This window comes from Pongo pygmaeus, chromosome 12 (genome assembly GCF_028885625.2).
Source record: "Pongo pygmaeus isolate AG05252 chromosome 12, NHGRI_mPonPyg2-v2.0_pri, whole genome shotgun sequence".
NCBI lineage: Eukaryota > Metazoa > Chordata > Mammalia > Primates > Hominidae > Pongo > Pongo pygmaeus.
In genome coordinates this window covers 94,040,565-94,065,981 of record NC_072385.2, presented here as the reverse complement: position 1 = coordinate 94,065,981, position 25,417 = coordinate 94,040,565, and the positions used below count along the sequence as shown (strand labels likewise).

Here is a 25,417-nt window from a genome sequence, read left to right as displayed (position 1 = left end):
AGTATGGGAGGAATTCAGGGCTCAGGCCTGGTCTTTTTCTCCTATTCCCAATCCTTTGGTGATCCCATCCAGTTTCATGCCACCTAAATACTGAAAATTCCCATAATGTATCTCCAGAGCAGACCTTTTTCTTAAACTGCAGACTCACATATTCAATTGCCTAATCAACATCTCCACTTTGTTTAATGCATATTTCAAAATTAGCAAGTCTAAAGCTGTCTAGCAAGCCAGTCTAAACAAGATCTGCTAGTTTAGACTGTCTAGACTAGTCTAAATTAGACTGTCTAGACTAGCAAGTCCAAAACAGAACTTCTGATATTTCTCACCAAACCTGTACCCTCTGCAGCCTTTCCTCTCTTAGCTGATGAAAACTCTACTGTTCCAAGTTCTTGGCTGAAAGTCTTCAGTCATTCCTGTCTCCTCTCCATTTATCATACCTCACATCTAACACATCAGCAGATCCTTCTGGTTCTGCTTTCAAAATACATCCAGAATCCGTGTGCCTCCTACCAACACGACTGTTACCATCCTGGGGCAAGCTACCATTTTCTTTTGCCTGAATCATTGCAAATAACTCCCAACTGATCTCTTTACTTTCACCCTTCTTTTCCTACAATCAATTTGCAATATAGCAGCTATAGTATCCTGTAAACATGTTAGGTGACATCACCTATTCAAAACTCTTTCATTGGTTTTGAGTAAAAGCTAAAGCCCTTAAAATAGTCTTCAAGGCCCCATCTCATCTAATATACCACCTCTACCTGCCACCCATTACCTTGTTAACCTAATCTCTCATCCTCTATCCACTGTATCCACTAGATGCCAGGAGTATCTCTCTTCTCCTTCAAGTTGTGGTAATCAAAAATGTCTGCAGACGTTGCCGTATGTCTTCTGAGGACCAAAAATTGCCCCTGGCTGAGACCCCTGCTTTAACCCAAGGAATAAGGACTACAGGAATCTTGCTTTTTCTTTGAGTTGTCAAGTTCTACCAAAAGCAGACAGCCCGCCTCATAGTGCTTGTATTCCTCAGGTGTCTGGTGTTTCCCAGAGCATCAGGTAAGTACAGGCATTATGAACTGTTTCACCATCACATGCCATACAGTTTCTATAACACTAGCTGTATTCTCACTGCCTTTAACCCAAGCAGGCCAGATAACGAATAACGAATTCACATTATTGGGGGCCTCTTGCTTGAAACCCCTCAGAGTATCAATCTCCATTATCAGAGTCCCAGCTGTTAACAACACAACCACATTTACTTAGTTTTAGCAAAAATGAAATGTATTCAAGATTAGTAGGCGGCTCTTAGAATTTCCTAGGAAGGCCAGAGAGAGCAGCTTAGCGGTGGCTATGTAGCCAAGAGCAGTGCTGAAACCTCAGGAGAGGAATGTTCTGGTGAAGACCGCTTTGTGTTGCCACTGGGCACAAATGCCATAGCTTGCACATGGGTGCACCTGATACCAGGGGCCCAGATTTCCACACCCTGGCTGGAGAACAGATTTTATGACTTCTGCTTTGGGGAGGTGATTCGCAGGGTGGAAAATTTCCCAAACATAGGAAAGTTGTTCAAATACCACTAAAGCTGCCAATAAGTTGAACAATTGTATCAGACTATTAAAAAAAATTAAACCAGAGCATATATTCTCCTCAACTTACTGTTTCTTTTTCTCAGGTAGTGAACATAAGAAACAAACTGACTTTCTATAAATAAGAGCGAGGTGACAATGTATGAATGCTTTTAGAAAAAAAGCAAATTTTATTTTCCTTCATGTTTTGAAGGATACTGGCTTAATTCAGTTATTATTCTCACTGGTTTACATAATAAACATATAAAATGTATTGCAAATACAAATTATTTTCATTCCAATGGAGAAGAAAATTACAGGCTCAAAAATCAAGTTTAATATCAAAAGAAGTTAAATATAAAGGTTTTTACATTTCCAAAAATCTGATAGTTAAAATATCCCCAGTCTGGTGTTGATTGTGATACACTTAGGTGAACCCCTGAAAACTTTCATTTTGAAATTGAAGTTTTTGCTCAGAAACTGGGCAGAACTTTTCACATTCTGAGAGAAGATAAAACTTAAGTATAAAAAATATTCGGTAACTTTTTTTGTCAAAAACATTAAGCACTTTAGAATATAAAGCAGAAACTCTTACCAAGCACGTGTACCCATCAGCCACACCTCCTGTCTTTGGGGGTATTTGGTTACTTGGAGCTCTGTGGGTGCTATATGAATCCTAGAGACAGCAAACTTCTGCTGTACAGCTAACTTACAAGGGCCTGAACCCGGCTGATGGCAGCAAGCCTGCTACAGTCCAGAAGAGTGCGACTTCTTATATTTACATATGAACGCATCTGTCTTTCCAAGGCTAACTTTGTAGCATTCCACTGGTACCAAGGAGCCAAATGGTGACATTCTGTCTAAGAATTTGTGTTTGCTGGCTTCAAATGAAGTTGACACTGTCTTGAATGCATCAGTTTTTTCTTCAGGATTCAAGCACTTTTTAATTCCAGGTTCATCTGTGTCACTGTCCTTGGAATTGAAAGGGATGCTGCTCTCTTTACAATCTGTAAGGCGCCTGTGGTGATCTTCACTAAGCAACAATACAATGGTTCCGCCAACATGAAGCACTCTGTGACCAAAAAAATGGTAATTGCTATCTTTCTCCTTTCTAGACAACAAACAATCCCACTTCATTTAAAATAGTTCATGTTTTTAATTTGAAATTTAATTTTATCCATTTAAATACAAGGATTTTTGATAATTAGGTAGTATCTTCTATAATGTATATTCATTATAGTAATTATGAAATCCCTAGTACAAATCTGCTTTAATTATCTATTTTTACTCCACTTAAAAGGCAAGCCTCAAAGTAATTTGTAGTCACAGTCTAATAAATGATTGTATAAAGGAAAAGGCGAATGACAGAATCCTAAAGACTGCATGTATTAAAAGCAGTAGCCTGACAGCAGAAAAAAGTTAACAGGAAAGAGTTAGGACACGAACAAAGAAATGGCAAAGGAAAAATCCGAAAAAGAAGGCAGATCTTGAAATGTCAGCTTCTTGAGGAGAATGCATTTACTCAATTATCAAAGTCTCTGTAGCACTTATGTGGAAAAAGTGATGAAAACACTTGCCTGTGTCCCGTGACATGGCCCTGTAAGTTGCTAAGAGATCACTGAACATCTCTTTGGGAAAGAGAGGCGAGTAAAGGGTGTGAAAATGCTATAATCAAGGCAAGCATGAGGGGCTTGGGAACATGAGGTGGGTCCCAAACCCGGGCATGGGAGAGAGAGGAGAATTTCCCAGAGGAAGATACCTGTGCTATGAGTTAAAAGACAAGCAGGAATGAGCCAGGCAAAGCGATGGCAAGCGGCTGCAGCAAGGGAGGGTGCTGGAAGCAGAAAAAGCAGCAAAGACGGGAGGAAGTGGAGAGGAGGCAGCTCTGAAAGCAGCTCAGTGGGTGGGTGAGTCACAGCGGGTGGGAGGCGGAGGGAGGAGGGGAGTAAGGAGTTCAGCTTGGAACGTGCTGATGTACCTAAGGAACACATAAGTGCAGATTCCACCAGACAGCTGGATACTCAGCCTGGAGTAATGGAAAAGACCAGGCCTTGAGGTAAAGATACAGTAAATGGTAGCTAAAGCCGTAATGGTGGATGGGATCACCTGGGGTGGCAGTACAGGTTGAGAAAATGGGACAGGGAGCAGAGATTTCACATTTAAAAAGTGACAGAGGAGAAGACCCATGAAATAGATATCCTCAGAGAAAATCTGGACAACAGTGATGTCAAGGAAGCCAAAGAAGTACAGTTTCAAGAAGGAAACAGTTTCAACAGTGTCAAATGCTATAGGACCGGCATGGTGGCTCACACCTGTAATCCCAACATTTTGGGAGGCTGAGGCGGGAGGATCGCTTGAGCACAGGAGTTTGAGACCAGCCTGGGCAACATGGCAAAACATGTCTCTACCAAAAAAATACAAAAATCAGCCAGGTGTGGTGGCGTGTGCCTGTAGTCCCTGGTACTTGGGAGGCTGGGATGGGAGGACTGCTTGAGCCCAGGGGGCAGAGGTTGCAGTGAGCTGAGATTGCACCACTGCACTCTAGTCTGGGCAACAGAGAGAGACCCTGTCTTTAAAATAAAATTATTTTTACACACATATATATGTAAAAAATATATATATTATATATAATATATATTTATATATAATTTATATTTATATATAAATATATATAATTTATATTTATATATAAATATATATAATTTATATTTATATATAAATATATAATTTATATTTATATATAAATATATAATTTATATATATATAAATTATATAATTTATATGTATATAAATATATATAATTTATATTTATATATAAATATATATAATTTATATTTATATATAAATATATATAATTTATATTTATATATAAATATATATAATTTATATTTATATATAAATATATATAATTTATATACATATAAATTATATATATGTAAAATAAAATAACAAATGCTATAGGACTAACAGGTGATCAGGATTATGAGACATCATCAGTGAACCCAGGGACAGCAATCCTAGCTGAAGGCAGGAGCAGATGCTCGTCTGCCAGGGTAGAGTGGGGCTGGAAAGTGAGGAAGCAGAGGTGTCAAGTGTAGACTATTATTTCAAGAAGTTCAGCTGTAAGGAAAAGAAACAGAGTGGCAGCTAAAGGACCAAGAGTTAAGGGGAATCTGCCTCATGCCCAGCAAAAATCTAAGAAGCTTAGGTAGCTTTCCCTAGTCTAATCCATCAGCAAAGCTAGACAATTCTGTCTCTAAATTGTATCACATATTTGTCTAGCTCATTCATAGTTTGCCTGGACCACAGCAACAATCTGGTAGACAGGTCTTGTTTCCATTCTTGTCGCCCCTCCCACTCTGTCTTCCGTTTCCATACAGAAGACAAATGTAAATTCTTTGCTAACTCCTCAGTTGCTCGCACTGTACTTCAAATACATTCTAAGCCCCTTACTCTGGCACCCAAGGCTCCTCCACAATCTGACCCTTACCTACCTTTTTGATGTCACTGCCTTCTTTCTTTGCTTACTGACCTTCCTTCAGCTGCTCAAACTCACCAAGCTGCTTCTCACCTTAGGACATTTGGAATTGCTGTTCACCCTGCGTTTATCACTCATTCTCATCACTCACGCCCCACAGTCAAATATCACTTTCCCAGAGAGGCCTTTCCTGACTACCTAGCTAGGGTAACCACTACTTTTCTCTCACTCTAAAGCAAAACATTTTGTTTTATGTCCATCACAGTACCAGTCATATTCTGACATTATCCAGTTTGTTTACTGATTAACCATCCGTCTTCTCACAACAAATGGTCAGAGACCTTGCCTGTCGTATTCACTGCTGTAATCCCCGGGGGGAAGTGCATGGGAGATGCAAAGACTTCCAAACGTGTCTGGGGAAGGGATAAATGAATCTCCTGGAAAGAACCGGCAGATGAGTAGGCAGAAGATAAAAATGAGAAGTGGGCAGAGTGTGATCCTTGAGGAGGAAGGAACTGAGAGGATAAACCCTTGCAGGAAGAGGGAAACCTCTTCTACTGAGCAAGGAAGAAGTGGATGGGAAAATGAGTACTCCTGAAGACAGAATCTGAAATAACTTTTTGGGGCAATACTTTAGCAATAATGTATCAAAAATATGAAATGTACATAACCTTTGACCCAGCAATCTCACTTCTAGGAAATTATCCTAAGAAGATGTAATAGTAGAAGTAGTAGTAGAATAACAGTGATAATAATGGTGATATAGCTAATATTTATTGAGTACTTAATATGTGCCAGGCAGCTGGAAATGCTCTGTATTACATATCATTTAACCTTCAGAGTTATCTTTCTAAGTATGCTCTATAGCAGTGTCATTTTGCAGATGAAGAAACTGTGATACTGTGACTGTGGTGCTTGGTCATACAGTTAAGTTTGAAAAACCATGCAAGGATGTTCAAAGAATAGTTCTTTATTAAAATAAAAAATTGGGGATTATCTAAATATTCATCCATAAGCACTGGTTGCATAATGGTACATACATATAATGTGGCAACCACTGAAAATTATAATGTATATTATAACAACTGATCAGAAAGGAGATTCATGACATTGTTGAGTAGAAAAAAAGCAATGTTACAGTATATTAAGTTAAGGATAATCCTATTTATGTAGAGTAGAAAACATGTATCTTTTTGTGCATATGTACATGGCAAGATGCCTAGCAGGACAGTCACCATTTATTGTAATTTTGTTCAAATAATGGAGAAAAAGTGAAAATCACCTGAAATCCTGCTACTCTGAGATTAACATTTTCCATAAATGTCCTTCTAGGCATCTTTCCATGATCATACACACATAATTTCTTTTCTTTTTTTTTTTTTTTTTTTTTTTTAGAGATGGGGTCACTCCGTCACCCAGGCAGCTACTGGTGTCACCTAGTTCATATACACATAATGTCTTTTATTTTTAGAGATGGGGTCCCATTCTGTCACCCAGGCAGCTTGATCGCAGCCCACTGCAGCCTCCAACTCCTGGGCTCAAGTGATCCTCCCACTTTAGCCTTCTAAGTAGTGGGACTGAAGGTGCATGCCACCACACCTGGCTAATTTTTTAATTTTTTATTTATTTAGAGATGAGTTCTTGCTATGTTGTCCAGGCTAGTCTTGAATTCCTGGCCTCAAGTGATCCTCCCACCCCAGCATCTTGAGTTGCTGAGACTACAGGTATAAGCTACTGTGCCCAGAAACACATAATTTCTTACTATGAAAGCTATTCAGAATTTATAAAGCAATGTTTACCAAACTGTACTCCTTTGAACACTAGTGTATCAGTGATGATAATAATAAGAATACAATATTACTATTTCTTAAGAAAAAACTCTGTGGTCAGTAAGTTGGCGAAAGTCTGTATCAAACAGCATAAGAGATTTCTCTTTCGTATGTGAACCTGAAAAACTAGGAGTAGATGGTACAAATAATCCTAAATTATTTGTCCATGGAACACATTAAGTCTTAACCACCTACTATAAATCCTCTGCTCCAGGCAGTCTGGTGTACTCATTGTTCCATGAACACACCTCCTGCTGTACTACTCACTCAAGAAATACTTAATAAACATCTGTACGTATAAACATGATGTGGTCTCCTTTCCAATTCTGTCTTCACTTCCAAATTTCACTGAAATCTTGCTTCTTCCTGAAACCATCTCAAGCCTCTTTGGCACACAGTGCCTTCTTCCTTCGAGCGGTGCAAGGTGAATTTTTAATTTTGCTCATGTATTTGCATGGTTACATTTGAGGAGAAACTCAAATGTACTTCTCTGAATTCCTGACAATGCTCTGTACCCATAATCCTTTAATACATTAAAGGAGGAAATAATTGAGCTGAGAATGCATAGCTCATGCCACCAGAGTAATCATTTATCTGACAATCTTTAATTCTGATTGCATGTCCTTTCTCGAAGAGTCCAGCTCTGTAGTACATACAATACTGTTATGAACAGGTTTGTTGTATTTTCATGAACACAATTTCCTATCCCTTCCAATTTCTATCTAGGGCCTTAAACTATCAGTAAACCATTGGGATAAAAATTATGTGTACTCAGATATATTTACATATATCCTCATATACTTCCCAAAAGGATTTGAAGTGGTTTACACTAAAAAATCAGGTAAGTGATAACAGATACTGAGCAAGTTCTAGGTGGCCAGCACTGTTGTAAGAGCTTTAAATCCACTGACTCAGAACAATGCCATTAAGTGGGTATTAAAGACAGGCAAATGGTTAAGCAATATGCCTATGACTGAAGAACCAATAAGTAATAGAGCCAAGACTGCAACTCAGGTAGTCTGGCTCCAAAGCCTATACTTCACCACTATATTATGCCACACTGCCTGTATAAAACTTCAAACCATAAAAAAAAAACAAAACAAAAGTCAGACATAAAGGTTGGGGGCAGGTGGCAAGGAAGCTTGGTCACAGAAGGAAAAGTCTCTTATATCCAAATATATACACTTTAAACTGGTCCCAATAAGGCACTTTAGTTTTGCAGGAAGTCATGAATATTCATTTTCCTGATTCTTAAGTATTTAAATGTCACAATGTGACAATATGAGGGCTGTCATATCTATTACTGTCTCATTTTCAATCAATCACTGGAATAAAAACCAAACCCATCCTAGAGAAAGTCAGGCTGGTATAATTTACTAGGCTGAAAGAACTGTCTACTCATAATACTGCCCTCCACTGACTTGTAGAGGTGCTATAATATGCAGCATTAGATTTTCAGTTAGAGTAAGCCACTATCTCTCTGGAAGCTTCCAGGTTAAATGTAAATCATTGCTCACACATTAGTATCTCACCATGAATTGGTTAAAGGTATAGATGTACATTATCCAGTTAGGTTCAAAGGCTGTAGTCATTAACTCTGGCTGCACAACAGCATCACCTTGGGAGTGTTTAAGAACTACCGATGCCTGAGTCCTCCACCAGATCAATTAAGTTAGAGCCTTGGTGGGGAGGGGTGGACAGCAGGGATCAGTATTTTTTAAAAGCTCCTGAAATGATTTTTATATGAAGTCAGGGTTGCCAAATCTGCTCAAGGGGAATGTGATATTGGGCAGCAGGGAGTTCAGGTGTTCAGGAAATGTCTGAATTATAGGTGTTGCCCAGAAGGAGAGGTCTCAGGTAATATTTCAAGAGTCAGGCAATTGGGTAGCAGGGAAAGTTGCTTAGAAGTAAGATAATCCCAAAAGAAGCATGGAACACTCAGCTCCCAAAATGCAGTGAGATGACTTTTAGTTGAGCTTAGACTAAGTGTCAAGATTTAATTTTCCTTACAGAATGTTAGCCTTGACCCTGATTTTTCTCCATCTAAAACACATGGCTCATATTTTAAATTGGTGACCCATTATTTACATAGCGGGCTCTCGAAATGTATGTTATCAAATGCCCAGCTAGATAATTTAATATCAACTGACCTCTTATATTCATGTCCATTCATAACTGTATGCATTCTAGGTTCTCTTCTTTACCAATTTAAACCACCAGAAAAAGGCATATCCATGCCTCATTGTTTCAATCTCTCAAAGAAATGCTTCCATTGAATTATATTCCCTTAGGTCATTAGAAACCATAAGATGAATACTTTCACATTTTCATTTCACAGCTGCTATAGTTTGGAAGTTTGGATATTTGTCCCCCTATACCTCATGTTGAAATTTGATCCCCAGTGTTGCAGATGGGGCCTAATGGGAAGTGTTTGGATTATGTGGGTAGATATCTCATGAATAGATTAATGCCCTCCCCGTAAAGGGGTGATAATTGAGTTCTCACTCTATTAGTTCCAGGGAAAGCTGGTTGTTAAAAAGAGCCTGGCACCTCCCCCTTCTCCCTCTTGCTTCCTCTCCTGCCATGTGATCTCTCCACACTGGGCTTGCCTTCTGCCATGACTGGAAGCAGCCTGGGGCCCTCATCACAAACTAAGCAGATGCTGGCACTGTGCTTCTTTTACAGACTGCAGAATCATGAGCCAAGTAAACCTCTTTTCTTTACAAATTGTCCAGCCTCCAGTATTCCTTCATAGCAACAGAAAATGGACAAAGACAACAATAAATAATAAAGGTGTTGCCCATTCTATGTTATGGAAGGTTCCTTATGTAACAGAATTGTGTTCTGTTGTTTAGTAGCTGAGTGATCATAAGAAAGTTAATCTTTCTGTGCCCCAGATTTTCATCTGTTAAGTGTGGGGGATTAACACAGAGAAGGCAGGGTTTTTTTTTTTTTTTTTTGTGAGGGATGGCAGCAAATATGTCAAATTTTGCTTCAGACCACTGACTGAAATATAGGTCACTATTTCATACATTCAAATCTCAGTACATAATAGACAATATTTTTCTGAATAAAATTTATAGTGTAAGATGATATGGATAACATTTATTTCAATTATAAACTTCTGACTTAAAACCTTAGAAAATTAAGCTACAAAAACTCTGGGAAATTGCTAAAAAGCAATCAGACCTTAACTGAGGAGCTATGATGTATTTCGGTTAAATGCCCAGTAGCTAAAAAAATTATGAAAATAAATTCAACAACTTACCTTTCCATTTCTTGTAGAATGCTTTTGATGTCTTTTCCTAACTTAAACTTTTTCCCAAATGGAATGTCAGAAATAATAATATCAACACTTTCTGAAGGCAATGGCAATTCTGAAATATAGAAATCAGAGAATCCTATTACAGTAGGGTCAAGTATTTACAACCTAAATATGAGAAAACTGAAGTACACAGGATTATTTTTGCATAACAGATAAAATTTAGGGTTGCTAATATTGTTTTAAAGTAATTAAAAGATCCCAAAATGCTTTCACAATCACTAATGATAAATGATACAGTTATTGTATTGTTTGTTGAAAATTGGTTTTTCAGATACAATAAAATGTAAGTTAAGCAGAATTTTACATTAGCCAGGAAACTCAATTCTCTAAATATATAGCTTGTATAGAAAGCTGCTAGCTCCACTAAGTTGCTTAGAAAAATCTTCCACAAAATTGTATTCTACAACTTTCATTTCCCATTTTAAAACTGTACTTGTTTTTGAGGGAGAGGATCCATAGCTATCATTGTATTTTTAAAAGAGAACTTGGAAGGTTAAGAATATCTATTAAGTCCTAAGACTAGAGAAAAGGGTACATAATCAATAATCAACACAATGATTATCACTAAAAATTATTGTGTCTAATTCTAAATTGCTTTATCATCTTAATGTTTTCTTCTCAGAAGTTACATTATCAGAAGGTAACACAGTACACTCTACCCTAACATCCACATCTTCTAGATGTACTTTCCACTTTTTACTTATTTTACTTCTCATCCATCTCCTAAATTCAGTTAAATACTCGTAAGACAGATGTCCCAATTTTCATTTTGAATAGTACCTAATTTTGCAGAAATGTAATGAAATTTAAATAATCTTCACTAAATATCAAAAGTTTCTGTTGGTAGGAAATTTAATAACAAAAAGTGCTTTGTAATCTGGGAAAGTCTAATGACTACTTGCTAGATCTCTCCTAGTTCTAACCCTTATGTGGGGTTAATAGAAGAAGAGTAGATTGTTTGAAAAAAAGAGGATAATAATCTTTTAAGCTGAGACAGGAATTCCTTTTTTCCAAGTTATGTTTTAACCTCATGGTTTTAGGGTGTTGATATAGTACATATCCATTTACAAAATGACTAAAGACAATAAATAGACAATGAAGGCAACCATAGTTCTCAAATATTTATGAGGAAGCATGTAGTAATTTACTTTCGAATTTAATCCCAAGTCTTTCTTTTGCCTTACGCTACACACAAGCACAGTACCTACATATGACCTAGCTGCCTATTATGTCCAGGTTTAGTAACACTGATTTTTTTTCTTCTGGGTCTCCATTTTTATTGGGAACTTTGCTGCTCTATATTATATAATATGCTAAACTGCTTTAAATAATTTTAGAAGTTGAATACATAAACTTCATATAGATGGAAGAGAATAATTTTTTTAAAAAATCTCCAGAAGCAAGCAGTGTCATCTTCCAATAGAGCATAAAATAATCAAAGCTTTTCTTGATGTGGTTGAGAGCATAAGCTTTGGTGTCACACAGCTTGCATTTGGCTCTGCTGCTCACTAACTATGGGACTTTGGGAAATTACTGCTTCAGTTTCTTCATCTGTAAAATGGAATAAGATTATGTACCTCAGAAGTCAATAAAAGGTAATATATGGAAGACATTTAGAACAGGGCTTGGCACAAAGTGAGCATTCAGTAACTGTTAGGTGCTTTGTGGTCATTATTTATAATGTCCCTCTCTGACGTAAATGGGAGATGACAGCCAGGTGGAAACCAGTGCGCCATCCTTCAAAAAAGCTTTGCAGAACACAGTATCCCCTTCTCCCTCATTCTTGGGCATCCAAGGTTGAGGTAGGGCAACTACTTCCAGGTGGGCCTCTCTCCTACTCTCCTTTCCTTTAGCAGTGGTTCTCAAAGTGTGGTCCCCATAGCAGTAGCACCAATACCATCTGGAAACTACAACTTAGTGCGTATTAGAATCAACTGAAAGGTCTTTGTAAAACAGACTGTGGTCCCCATCTCCATAGGTTTAGATGCAGATACTCCTAGAACCACGAGCACCTGACCAATACAATTCAACGTACAGTAAAATCTTTTAAATTATTAGATGCTTTGGATACTGCTTGTGAACAAAAAATCTGCTTGTAACTAATGAGCTAAGATTCTGAAATAGAAACATAGCTCAAAACAAGTAAAAATCATCTCTTTTTTACATCTCTGCAGGATGATTCAAGAACATGAAAAAAAAATTAGTTTTAAAATACCAGTTGTTTTGAAGAAAAAAAACTGCCCTATTTTTCCTCCTTCCAGGAGAAAAATGGGTAAAAATTTCCCAAAACTCAGGACTATGGCCCCAAGATACTTTCTTCCAAAGGGATTTATGGGACTTCAACATGTCTTTTCATGCATATATTTAAACTAAAGACCAGGTTCATTGAGCACTTTTGTAAAATTGAACATATCCTTCTTCCTATTTTTGTTCCTTGTTCTTTCTGCTGTTTATTGTCCAGGTTTATAATATTCATATTCTGTCTCCTAACAGTAATTCCTATAATTGTTTAAACTTAGTTCTTCAGTTAATTTCATCCTTATCACTAATCATTTTGCCTTTATTTTCTCCATTTCTCAGCCGATTAATCTCTTAATGCCTGGATTAAATACTTTTCCCCAAAAGGGCTTAGTTGTGAAACGTTGTCTGAACTTTTTCATATTTCAAAATGTTTGTCCTTAAGATGATGTTTTGGTTAGGCATAATATTTTTGGGTTACACTTTGCTTTGGTAACTTTGTAAACAGCATCTCAGAACCTTGTAAATAACCACTATTCTACTGTCAAATGCTCTATAACATTTTCTTTTTATCGTGGCGAAAATATATTTTGAGGTTTATTGCATTAAATTATGACCTTCTCTTGTTTGGTTGCTGAATTTGTTTTCTTTGATGAGTACTATTCTTTTTCTCATTTCAGTAAGTAAAAGAGGGCGTAAAGCTTTCAATGAAATTTCGATCTGCCATCTTAAGAAGTCCATAAACATTAGTCTTAAACATGCAAAATGTAGTCTGGCATCTGGATTGGGTCACCATATAATTTATAGTCCAAATGAACATTTCTGAGAAGAGAATGCTAGAAATAACTATGCTAGTTATTTTATATGAAAATTATATGCTTTGAAATATTTGAAGTATTTATTATCCAATAAATTGGTTTATTATGGTGGCCCTAAAAACATATCTGTGCAAAATGAAAATTTTAAGTTTAATAAAAGACTTTTTTTTTTTGAGAAAAAATAATTTGCCGACAGTGCTAATATCTGAACAAGTTCTGGTAAATGAAGTATACTTTCAGTTCTATTTTTTCATATGGAAAGGGTAAATATTTCAGCCCTCCAGTTCAGTCCCTCCATTGATGGTGCCTTTGACAAATATGTTCACAATACAAAACTCAAATTATCTCTATTATTCTTTTAATTGTTTTACCAAATTTAGATGACACAAAATTAAGGCCTTCACAATTTCATTCCATTCCATTCCATTCTAGACTACAAATTTATCCAATTACAATAAGGAAAGTCATCAGGAGATTCTTTCCATACCATATCCAAAGAATATTTACAGAATTTCATAATTAAGTCTTGTGCATTGTTGAGCTTTCAATAATTTGTTCATTTCTTCATGTTTTTAGGGAAAGATGATCAATGTCTTCCTGCTGCCAGCTTTGTTTCTAACAACTGTAATTCACCAAAAAATTCAAAAGCTAATGTATTTTGGCACTTCATTTGTTGAATCCTTTGATTACAGATTTCCAGTATATTCTGAATAAAATGCCATCAAAATTAGGCAACTTTTTTTTCGTAAAGTTTATAGCACCATCCTAGGACACTTTGGCTGATTTACAGAGTAATTCTTTGAAGGCTTACACTTTAAAATCCAACTGATGGACAAGCAAAGAAAGTAAGTATTGCTATGCAGAAGTATTTTTTTGCATTTGGTCATCTTCATCACAAATAGTTTGCAGTTTATCTATTCTGTGTATATTTTAAAAAGAAGGCTGGGTATGGTGGCTCATGCCTGTAATCCCAGCACTTTGGGAGGCCAAGGCAGGTGGATCATGAGGTCAAGAGATCGAGACCATCCTGGCCAACATGGTGAAACCCCATGCAAAAATTAGCTGGGCGTGGTAGCATGCGCCTGTAGTCCCAGCTACTCGGGAGGCTGAAGCGGGAGAATTGCTTGAACCCAGGAGGCGGAGGTTGCAGTGAGCTGAAATCGCACCACTGCACTCCAGCCTGGTGACAGGGTGAGAGTCTGTCTCAAAAAAAAAAAAAAAAAAAAAAAAATTGCCAGGTATGGGGTGGCTCACACCTGTAATCCCAGCACTCTGGGAGGCTGAGCTGGGAGAATCACTTAAGACCAACCTGGGCAATACAGTGAGATCCCATCTCTATTTTTTTAAAAAAGAAAATTAGCCAGGCATGGTGATGAGTACCTCCTACAGTCCTAGCTACTTGGGAAGCTGAGATAGGAGGACTGCTTGAGCCCAGGATTCGTTCAAGGCTGCAGTAAGCTATAATCAGACCACTGCACTCTAGCCTGGGTGACAGTGCAAGTCTCTGTCTTAAAAAAAAAAAAAAAATTCAATTATTTTGACAAGTGTCTGTTTCAATGGACACTGCAGCCTGTTTGGAGGTAATTATGAATTATATGGGTATAACATTAAATTTCAAGTGCATTTCTGCTCCATAGGTTTTAGTAAGAATATTAATTTTTAGCATGATGTTGTGGCCCACCGAAGTAATGCATAAGCACACAGGTGGGCAATGCCGAACTGAATTCACAGTAGCATTCACAGAGAAGTTGCATCTCTGACAGAAAAAAACCCTATGAAATTTCCAAGAATTAGGGTAAAAAAGAAACAAAGCTACTACTGGAATTGACTTAACTGATTATCTTTCTAAATCATGTGATGATATTGATACAAAACTGGCAACGTTTAACTGTCTGCAAAGGTCTTCTGCTAATGAAGCCAGCACATTAACAGTACCAGCTTCATTTTGCTTAGGTGCATAACAAAACTCACAATTGAATACGAGCAAAATAAACTTAGAAGAATAGCCATTTGATCTAAAAGGAAAGTCATACTTCACAGAGTGATATTTTAAATGCATTTTCTTCAGTTGCATGTGATAAATTGTTGGCTTTGGGCCTAGCATTCCTAGAATTAGTAAGTTTTTACTTTTTTTCCTTCAACTTTTAAGTTCCAGGGTACATGTGCAGGATGTATGGGTTTGCTACATAATGTGCCGTGGTGGTTTGCTACAGATCAACCCACCACCTTGGTAATAAGCCCAGCATCCATTAGCTATTCTTCCTAATGCTCTCCCTCCCCTCCCGCCACCCCCTGACAGACCCCTATGTGTGCTGTCCCCCAACCATGTGTCCATGTGTTCTCATCGTTTAGCTCCCACTTATAAGTGAAAACATGCAGTGTTTGGTTTTCTGTTCCTGCATTAGTTTGCTGAGGATAACAGCTTCAAGCACCATCCGTGTCCCTACAAAGGACATTATCTCGTTCCTTTTTATGTTTGCATAGTATTTTATGGTATATATGTACTACATTTTCTTTATCCAGTCTATCATTGATGGGCATTTGGGTTGATTCCATGTCTTTGCTATCGTGAATAGTGCTCAAGTGAACATATGTGTGCATGTATCTTTATAATAGAATGATTTATATTCCTTTGGATATATGCACTGTAATGGAACTGCTGGGTCAAATGGTATTTCTGCCTCCGGATCTTTGAGGAATCACCACAGTTTTCCCAACGGTTGAACTCATTTACACTCCCACCAACAGTGTAAAGGCGTTCCCTTTTATCCGCAACCTCACCACCATCTGTTGATTCTGGACTTTTTAATAATCGCCATTCTGACTGGCATGAGATGGTATCCCATTGTGGTTTTGATTTGCATTTCTCTAATGTTCAGTGATGTTGAGCTTTTCTTTGTATGTTAGTTGGCCGCATGAATGTCTTCTTTTGAGAAGTATCTGCTCATGTCTTTTGCTCACTTTTTAATGGGTTTTTTTTTTTCTTGTAAATTTGTTAGGCCAAAGCGGGTGGATTGCCTGAGCTCAGGAGTTCGCGATCAGCCTGGGCAACAAGGCGAAACCGTCTTTACTAAAAATATAAAAATTAGCTGGGGGTGATGGTGTGTGCCTGTAATCCCAGCTACTTGGGATTCTCCTGCTGAGGCAGGAGAATTGCTTGAACCTGGGAGGTGGAGGTTGCAGTGAGCCGAGATTGCACCACTGCCCTCCAGCCTGGGCAACAAGGCAAGACTGTCTCAAAAAACAACAAAAAAAATTTGCTTAAGAACTACAGAGTTTTAAGATAAATGCTAGATCCCTCTATAAACAGACTTGTTTCATTTGGTCAGTGATATCGCCATGGCCTTCACAGTAGGATTGTAAATATCAACAAATATTGACTCAAGTTATATGTTCATCAGCTGTCTTAAGAAATAGAAGCTCAGTACTTACTTTTTCACTAAAAATGCATTTTTAAAACCTTATTGCTTCTGAAAGAGTTTGTTACAAAATAGAAGTGTTACCAAACAATAAAAAAGGACTTATACCATATAATAAATGATAAAGTTTTAGCAGCAAGAACATGTGAACTACTCTCTATGTTGAACTTATCCCTATTTTCTACACATATTTCATATACACCTACCCCATCACTTCCCACATTTCCCTCTGATTTCCCAAATGGGCAGCCTGGCAGCTTCATGAATCTTGCAGAATACGGCATGCGCCATAAGACACCTGGCTAGAACACCAAAGTCAAGCCAGCAGAGGCAGGACAGGCAGCAGTGGAGAAAACAAACCAGTATGAAAGAAAATGCAAACACCATATTATGCGGTGCTTATGGGTGTCCTGAAAAAAGCATGCCATCTTACTATAAGAGTGGAAACACTTGAGAACAAAGCACAACTGTTGCCAATAATCTTGTTACAAACATACACTTAAGTGATGTGTGACAGGCTACAGAATGCCTAACTGGAAGGAAAGAAAATATTTCCTTTTACCTATAATTTTGCCATTTTAATTAAATCATAAATGTGTTTCTTTTGCTCAAATCTGTTTATGTTATAGTTTCTATCTTATACTGAGAATGTAAATATATCTGCAGATTTAAAAAAGCCCAACTAATGACTAATTGCTATTTCCTAAGAAAACTTGTAACATAATATTCATTTGATTCCAAATTTTCATAATGATTAAAACTTAGGAATAAAAACATATGATTTATTCATGTTAAAAGATTTTTTTTTTTTTTTTGAGACTAAGTCTTGCCATGTCACCCAGGCTGAAGTGCAGTGGCACAATCTAGGGTCACTGCAACCTTCACCTCTTAGGTTCAAGCGATTCTTCTGCCTCCCACTCCCAAGTAGGTGGGACTACAGCCACTACGCCTGGCTAATTTTTTTTGTTTTTGTATTTTTAGTAGAGACAGGGTTTCACCATGTTGGCCAGGCTGGTCTCGAATTCTTGAGCTCAACTGATCTGCCTGCCTCAGCCTTCCAAAGTGCTGGGATTATAGGCATAAAGCCACTGTGCCCAGCTAAGATAATTTCTTTTTATATTAGTTGAGGCTCATAAAACAAAGTGAATGCTTATTAAAAAGGTAGAAAAAATAAAGTCATTAAAGCACACAGAGGCTGATGATTGTGATTCTGCAGAAATGTAAGTCATAATAGGAATGATTATTACTAACTTCCTAGCTATACCAACATACCAGTGCTTACAGATGTCTTACTAATTCATGCTGTGTGTTAGACACTGTACTCTGTGTGTTTATGTAATAAATCCTCATCACAGCCTTATGGAGTGGTATTATAATCTTCATATTACAGATGAGAAAATAAAGAGAGGTACAGTTTTTCTGCTGAAGGCCATACAGTGAAAAAACGATGGTGGAGCTAGGATTTATACTTGGTGTGACTCTTAAAGTCAGTAAGTGTTCTTAATTCCTATAGTAAAAAGGCATGAGATCTCTTAAACAAGGGATTCATAGATCTCAACACTCTAAATTGTATTTATAATTAGAGCTCTTAAAAACCAAATTAATGAAGAAAATAAATGCTTTTATCTAGCCTGAATGTCTACCTCTGAAGTGGGTGCAATAAACGGCTAATTATTAGTTAAAATTGGACCCTGTATTAGCAAGACATATAGTTCCTCCTAGACTGAAACTTAATACTAAGAGGTTGTGATGATGAAATAACCTAAAACATATTTTATTCTTTCCTCCAGAAAGTTATCCTAAAAACAATTCACAGAAGAATCATTTACAAATGATATAATATGAAAAAGTTTATCTCAGTAGTAAAGAAAGGTAAATTTACGCAAACCTATCAAATGTGTAGAGTTTAAAAAATTGAAATAAAAATTATAATCTCCAGTATCAACAGCGGAGAAGAGTGCACTTATGTCCACTACCGGTTTGGTGTGACCTGTTTTAAGGTTCACTCTCCTCCCTCTGCCTTCCCCTGCTCCTAGAAGTGTATGCCCAACCACTCATGCACTGGATCCCATCCTTTTTCAGGGGCCTGAATATGGCAGACAAGTGATTCTCCTCTCTCCTCCGTCATGCCAAATTCCTCCTTTTCATTTGATCTTTCTCTTTAGCGAGATCAAACATTCTATATACAAAAAAATTCTAACTTCTATGTTCAAAAAAACCCCTGCTTGATCCCCAATATCCTTTCTTTCAGTTACTGTCCCATTTCTATGCTCTCCTCATTAGCCAAACTGCTCAAGAGAATGCTCTAAACTAGCTGTCTTCAAGTTACCTCCTCCCATTCTCTCAAGAGCCCCTCCAGGGAAGCTGCCCTTGACTTCTGCAGTCACCAGGCCTCATTGTACTCCACCAATGAGAAGCAGCTGACACAGCTACCTATCTTTCTTCCCCGGATTCTTACTCTCTTATATCACCGGCTGTTCCTTTACCAGATGCTCACCTTCCAGAAGTCCAACCATCTGAGCACTCCAAGGTTCAGTTCCCTTTCCCTTCTCTACTTACACTCATTCCCTAGGCGATCTCATGAAACTAAATGTTCTCTATACTGGTGATTCTCTATACTGGTGATCCTCTAAACTCCAGATTTGTATACTGAGGTACTAACTTGACATCTTCACTTAGAGTCTAATAATCGTGTGAAATTTAACAGGTCCTAATCTCTAACTCGATCCACCATCCATCTTCCCCATCTCAGTAATGACAACTCCATCCTCTGGCTGCTCAAGCCAGAAAGCTTAGAATGTTCTCTCTCTCATAGTCCACATCCAATCTGACAACAAATTCTGTTGGCTCTGTCTGCCAGATGTATATCTGACCTTCTCTCGACATCTCCTTGAATACCACCTTGGGCCAGGCCACTGTCATTTCTTACCTGGATTATAACTAGAGTTGCAACAGTCTCTTAACTAGTCTCTTTGTTTCTGTCCTTCCCTCACTAAAGTCTAAGAGGAATCCTTTCAAAAACTAAGATTTATGCAGTTACCTGGTGCCACAGAGAACCTTTAAAAAGCACACACACACAAACAGTGGAGCACTTCTGACTGTTTTTTAAATGAAATCTTTTAGAAAACGCCCCCTAAAGTGAAAATACATAAAAGTGAAGCAGGGAGTGCGACAGAGGTCCAATGGCCAACTCAGTACTCCCTCCCTCATGCCTACAAGGTGCTTTGGAGAATGTAAAGGGATTGTAAACTCACTGCTCTAGAACAACTTACAAGCAATTTCAGTTTTCTTAAAGGTTCCAAAGAAATGGCATTCTTAAAGAAATTAGGGATCATGAAAGCTTGCAGTCTAGTCACCCCTTAGTTTGCTCTACAAACTTGTGTCTCCTGCACAGAGTCCTATTAAAAACCTTGGCAGAAAGGCTTAAAAATAAAAGTCACTGGCAGCAAACAACTATGAGATCTCAATCAACAAGACAATTTCTTCTTTGGGGATGCTTTACTATGCTTTTATGCAAGTTATCCTAGTATTTTCTTCTGTTGATATTCATCTTTACTACTTTTCTACTACAATAAAATTTTTTAAACAATATTTTGTTCCTCCTGATTATAGGTTTGATATTGGGACCTATCTACTACCTATCACTGTCAACAGAATACAATGTTCCTACCTGGGAATTAAATTCATTCATTATTTAAGGGAGAGACATATACTTGGGGAATAGGAAAAAAAACAAGGAATAGTTTTTAAAAACTGTCTAAACGCCATGGATCTCAGGAAAATATTATTTTGATTGGCCTCAGCAGACTTGATTCCTAGTCATGTGTGTCACTCCTGATTCCCCTTCATTAAACAGGGTACTGTTTTCCCTCTACCTCACAGGGTGACCAACTGTCCTGGTTTACTCCAGACTTTGCTGATTTTAGCACTGAAAGTCCTGGTTTAGCAAATTGGGATGGGTGGTTAGCTTACTCCTATCTAACGTGAGGCAAGACGGTAAGATAATTCAGAACGTTTCATATTATTTATTCAAAAGAAATTCAAATTATTATTACACTGCTTTCTTTATGGCTATATTAAATGATCACTGGTTCCGATATGAGAAATGGTTCAGATGCAACACTTTTTTTTGTTTTTCTTTTTTTAACAAACACATTTTAAGAAGTCGTGCTTTACATGCTTATGAAAACTATAGAATTGTTGCTTCTCAATTATGAACACTTTGAAAATAAAAAGGTTACACTATTAGAAGTAAACTGAGTATTAGTCCCACAGATATATTAAAGGGTAAAACCAACCTTTACATAGTGAGTCTTGTTTTATATTATGATTCTAAATATATTTACATTGTTCATTTTCTCAATTGTTTTGCATTTTTAGTATCTTACCTATAACAGAGACTTTAAGTAATTCAATTTTATCCTCAAGGCCTGCAGCTTTCAGATTGTCCCAAGTACCTAGTAACTGTGAGTCGCTGACATCAGCACCTACATAATACACATCCTATGGGGAAATAAATAATATTTTAAGCATAAATAAAATTATTACATATTTTATGTAGTTAAGAAAATCGACTTGCATTTTCTCAAATGACAGAAGTGAAATTAGTAGATTTTAAATTAGGTCAAAACACATTTAATGTATTCTTTTAAAATGATAATAGCAAAAAATGTAAAGTTTTTGTTAAAATTTTAAAAATCTGTTAACATTTTACAACGACAAATGTCTAAAGAATTTGAGGATTAGCATAATCTAGGTCATGACTAATGATTAGAATTCTCTCATATTTTCCTAAATTTATCATAGTATTTAAAGAAATAACATAGCAATTTCATTAGTCCTTCATAATCTATTTTGAGTATAGTGAATAATAACTCATATAATTAAAAATAATCCCCAAATAGACACTCTACCTGTAAATAATTGGTGATTATACTACATATACTGATTAAAGGAGATAAACTGCTTGCTTTACCAAACTTTAGAACTTACTGGCCATTCTTTAGCAGCTTCCAAAAGTATTGTTCCAAGTCCACACATTGGATCTAAAACAAATGCACCAGCCTGCAGACAGAAATATTAATTTGGTATTATTAAGACTACCATAGTACGTATTATAAAAGAAACCTAAAACTTGAGGAATCAATATTTCATGAGGAAAGATTACTTTTTAAAGGGGTGGTGGCTGAAGGGACAGATGGGTTCAGGAGAGGGTTTTTATTTTTTTAAGTTGAAAGATATTTCAGCAGGTGTACATGCTGATGGGGATGACCCAGTAGAATGAAAAATCCCTAAGTCTACAAGAGGGAATGGAATCCAGCACACAAGTATTAGCATGGAACAAGGACAGCTCCCTTATTGTAATGACAATAAGGCAGAGTATGTGGGCATAGATTCTGGTATGCTGGTAGACTTGGTGAGGAGAACATGCAGAAGTTCTCTTCTGATTCTATTATTTAAGTCAAATAAGAAGGAAGAGAGCTTGAGAATGACATGAACCTGGGAGGTAGAGCTTGCAGTGAGCAGAGATCGCGCCCCTGCACTCCAGCCTGGTGACAGAGAAAGACTCTGTCTCAACAAAAACAAAAAACAAAAAACAAAAACAAAAACAAAAAAAGAGTTAAAAGTATGGGCAAGGAAATGACTATAATGATCGAACTTTTTAAAATCCAAGCTGTGAAGGAGGGATGAGCACAGGTGGTAAGGAACAGGGGTCTGGTCAAATGACTGGAGGGCCCTGTGGGGTTAAAGATTTGTGTTCAGGTAGCAGAGGAAGTGAACAGGAAAGAGGAGGTAGTTAAGAACAAGATTCCTGAATATAAATTATCAATACCAGGCCGATGCCACATGTAAATTCAAGCTTTGGCTTGACAATTATACGGTAACAACCACAAGAAGACAAGCATCTGTGGTGCGGAGGCAAGCAGGCTAACTAGAAGTTGACATGCTGAGAAAGCGAAACTGTTCTTTCTTAGTTAATGGTCTTTCTCTGGAGCTCTGTTACTTTGAGTATAATATTTCCATGACACTTAGTAAATGCAAGCTAAAATGTAATGATAATAATAAATTGTATTGGAGAAAAAAAAAAACAGATTTTTGGAAGAGATACCCTTCGGGGTATGACAAGGTCTAGGATGTGACTACAGCAGATGAATAGGGAAGCCAAGAAATGAAAAGCCAGGTTACTGAGTGGTTACAGAGACCAAAGAATCACGACGGGATAATGGCCTGTACTCTTACAGGAATGAGAGGGAGAGAACCCTGACTGGGGTGATCTGATGGCATGTGCTTCAAAGGCACTGTGAGGTTCTGGGCAGACGGAAGAAAACAATTGTCTAGAAGGGGCAAGGAGGAGCAAGCAGGAACGTACCCCACTGTCAGGCCCAGTGGTGCTCGAGACAGGGGAGAAAAGACATCCACCACTTGATATGTCTACAGAGGAAGCAGAGTCCTCAGTGGACAGCCAGGTTTCAGTCAGAGCCATATGGTACCTAATGGAAAGAAACAAAATGTTCTTCAGGAGACAGAAGCCTTCCCCTGGTACTAAATTTTAAAGAGAATGTCACACAAATCCCCCATGAAGGGGCAGTAAGGAGCAGAAGGAAAAATTTAAATGCAAATTTTGTTGAAAACTGTTAATAGTATGAGAACCCATTTTTATTAGGATCTCAAATGTGCCACACACTGTGCTCCTTCTCTCCCATGGTCTGTGTTCAATGACATAATCTGACCTGAAGTATCTTTAAATGGCTTTATTTTACCGTAGGACTTTTCTTGCCATGACACTTGTAGACACAGGCTGAGGTAGAGAAGTTATTTCTGTATACTTACAACAACAATTAAGATGTATAGAACTTGATTTTCCTTGTTATGATATGTAGGAAGGAGAACAGTTTATAGTAAACATGATAAATAACAAACATCCCATTTTTAAATTTCATTTTTAGTGGCACTGGCCTACCCAAGGCTGAGCTGTCTGTGTACTGCTCTGGGTACCAAGCTCCAAAGAAGAAAATGGATCAGGTTGGATACTGGGGTCACTTAGACTGTGGGTCACTACCACATTCCCTCCAAAAGAACTCTACTTTAACAGACCTCCTTTGCCAGTGGTCACATTTAGAGAGACATTTCTTACTTTTTGTAGGCCCAGGGCAAGTTCACAGTAAGGAAAAGTTTTATCAAGCATTATCTCTGGATATTTTTGATCATTTACTTTTGACTTTTCTCAAAAACATGTTTATATTAAAACAAAGGTAACATTTCAAGTGTGTAGGTGATTATATAAATTTATATTTAAATACAAACTCTGGTGAAACCACTGGCAGTCTGGGAAAAAAATTAACCATACCTCTTTCTTTATACTAAAAAAATCTGAACTAAAGATTTAAATCAAACAAAAAAAGAAAATCATGGGTTCTGGGTACCTGGTAATCTGAAAGAGGCTCCCTCCTCCACTCTCAACTCTAAGCTTTTTGCTTCTGCTGAGCCAAGTGATGCTCAGACCTAGAGGCAACTGGTGCTAAGAGGAAGCCTTAGGCTCTGTCACAGTCCCAGAAAAAGGAACGTGTGTGGGGCCTCCCTGCTGTGGGTTGGGTAGTGATTAGAGAACAGCAGTGGAACCCAGAGGGGAGAATCAGTGGAACTAGGGAAGAGCTTGGTCTTCAGGGATCTATGGACTCAAAGAGAGGTCAGTGAATAGAGAAGTTTCCTCCAGGTATCTCAGCAGGACTGACAGATTCTCTTTACACTGCTGAGCCTGGGGTGCCAGAGATCCATTTGCCTTTTATCATTTATAGGGTTCTGGCCGTTTAAAATACTTGACAGTCACATTTTAGCCCCAGTGAGCTAAAACAAAACACACAAACAAAAACCAATGGCACATCTAAAAAAAAAAGGAGGCGGTCCCTCAGTAGTTTTAGAGTAAATAGGCAGAATAATCAGAACACACACCTAGTAAAATAGAATTACTAATTACTGGAGAACACAGATCAATATTTGAATAAAAGAAGAGCTTTCAGAGATATTCAAATGTGACACATACGTTTCTGAAGCTAAAAAGTCATGATTTTTTTAAGCTAAAAATATAAATAAATTAAAGCATGTCTCGGTGACTCTTGTTGTAATTTGGAAGATAATGTTCAAGAATAACTCAAAATGCAGGGCCAAAATATAAAGAGATGGAAATCATGTCAAAAGGATAGGAGACTTGGAGGATAGAGCCAGGAAGCTTAACATGTTCATAATAGGAATTTCAGAAGTAGGAAAAAGAGAGTAGTTTAAATTCACTAAATAGTTGAGGCAATAATTAAATAATGGAAGAAAAAGTGCTTAGGCCGGAGAAGTAAAAATAAATAATAATTTTTATAATTATATATTTGAAATAGTAATTATAGTTCTAGTTATTAACTATAATTTTGGTATAATTATTTGTTATTACCAAAATGGCAGCTAATACTTAGACACTTTCTGTATGTTAGGCACTGTTCTAATCATTTTATTAATGCTAATTCATTTAATTTTGTCATGATCCCATGAGATTTAACTACTCTTTTCATCTTGCAAATGAGAAACTGAGGCACAAAGATCTTAAGTATCCTGCCCAAAGTTTTCCAGCCAGAAAGTGATGGCCTGAATCTAAGACTCACCAAGGTCTGGGCTAAATAGAAAAGACATATACATAAGCATGTTCTGGTGACATTCCTGGGCTTTAAGATTAAAGAGAAACATCTTAAAAGTTTCCAAAAA

General features: G+C 37.3%; 1 protein-coding gene across 9 annotated transcripts in view; it reads right to left on the bottom strand.

Moving 5' to 3' along the window:
• THUMPD2 (THUMP domain containing 2) overlaps positions 1-25,417 on the bottom strand; it is a 57,384-nt gene that overhangs the window by 12,451 nt on the left and 19,516 nt on the right. For 4 of the 9 annotated variants that reach the window (XM_054475480.2, XM_063648794.1, XM_054475484.2 and 1 more), the window contains 4 exons: positions 21,665-21,736; positions 21,061-21,175; positions 10,141-10,249; positions 1,734-2,637 (listed from right to left, as the gene is read on the bottom strand). In XM_054475480.2, the coding sequence (XP_054331455.1) occupies positions 2,313-2,637; positions 10,141-10,249; positions 21,061-21,175; positions 21,665-21,736 (621 nt within the window). In that variant the 3' untranslated portion in view covers positions 1,734-2,312. Of the gene's footprint in view, positions 1-1,733; positions 2,638-10,140; positions 10,250-21,060; positions 21,176-21,664; positions 21,737-25,417 lie in introns of those variants that run through there. The other 5 variants (XM_054475485.2, XM_054475482.2, XM_063648792.1 and 2 more) reach the window with 2 other exon arrangements.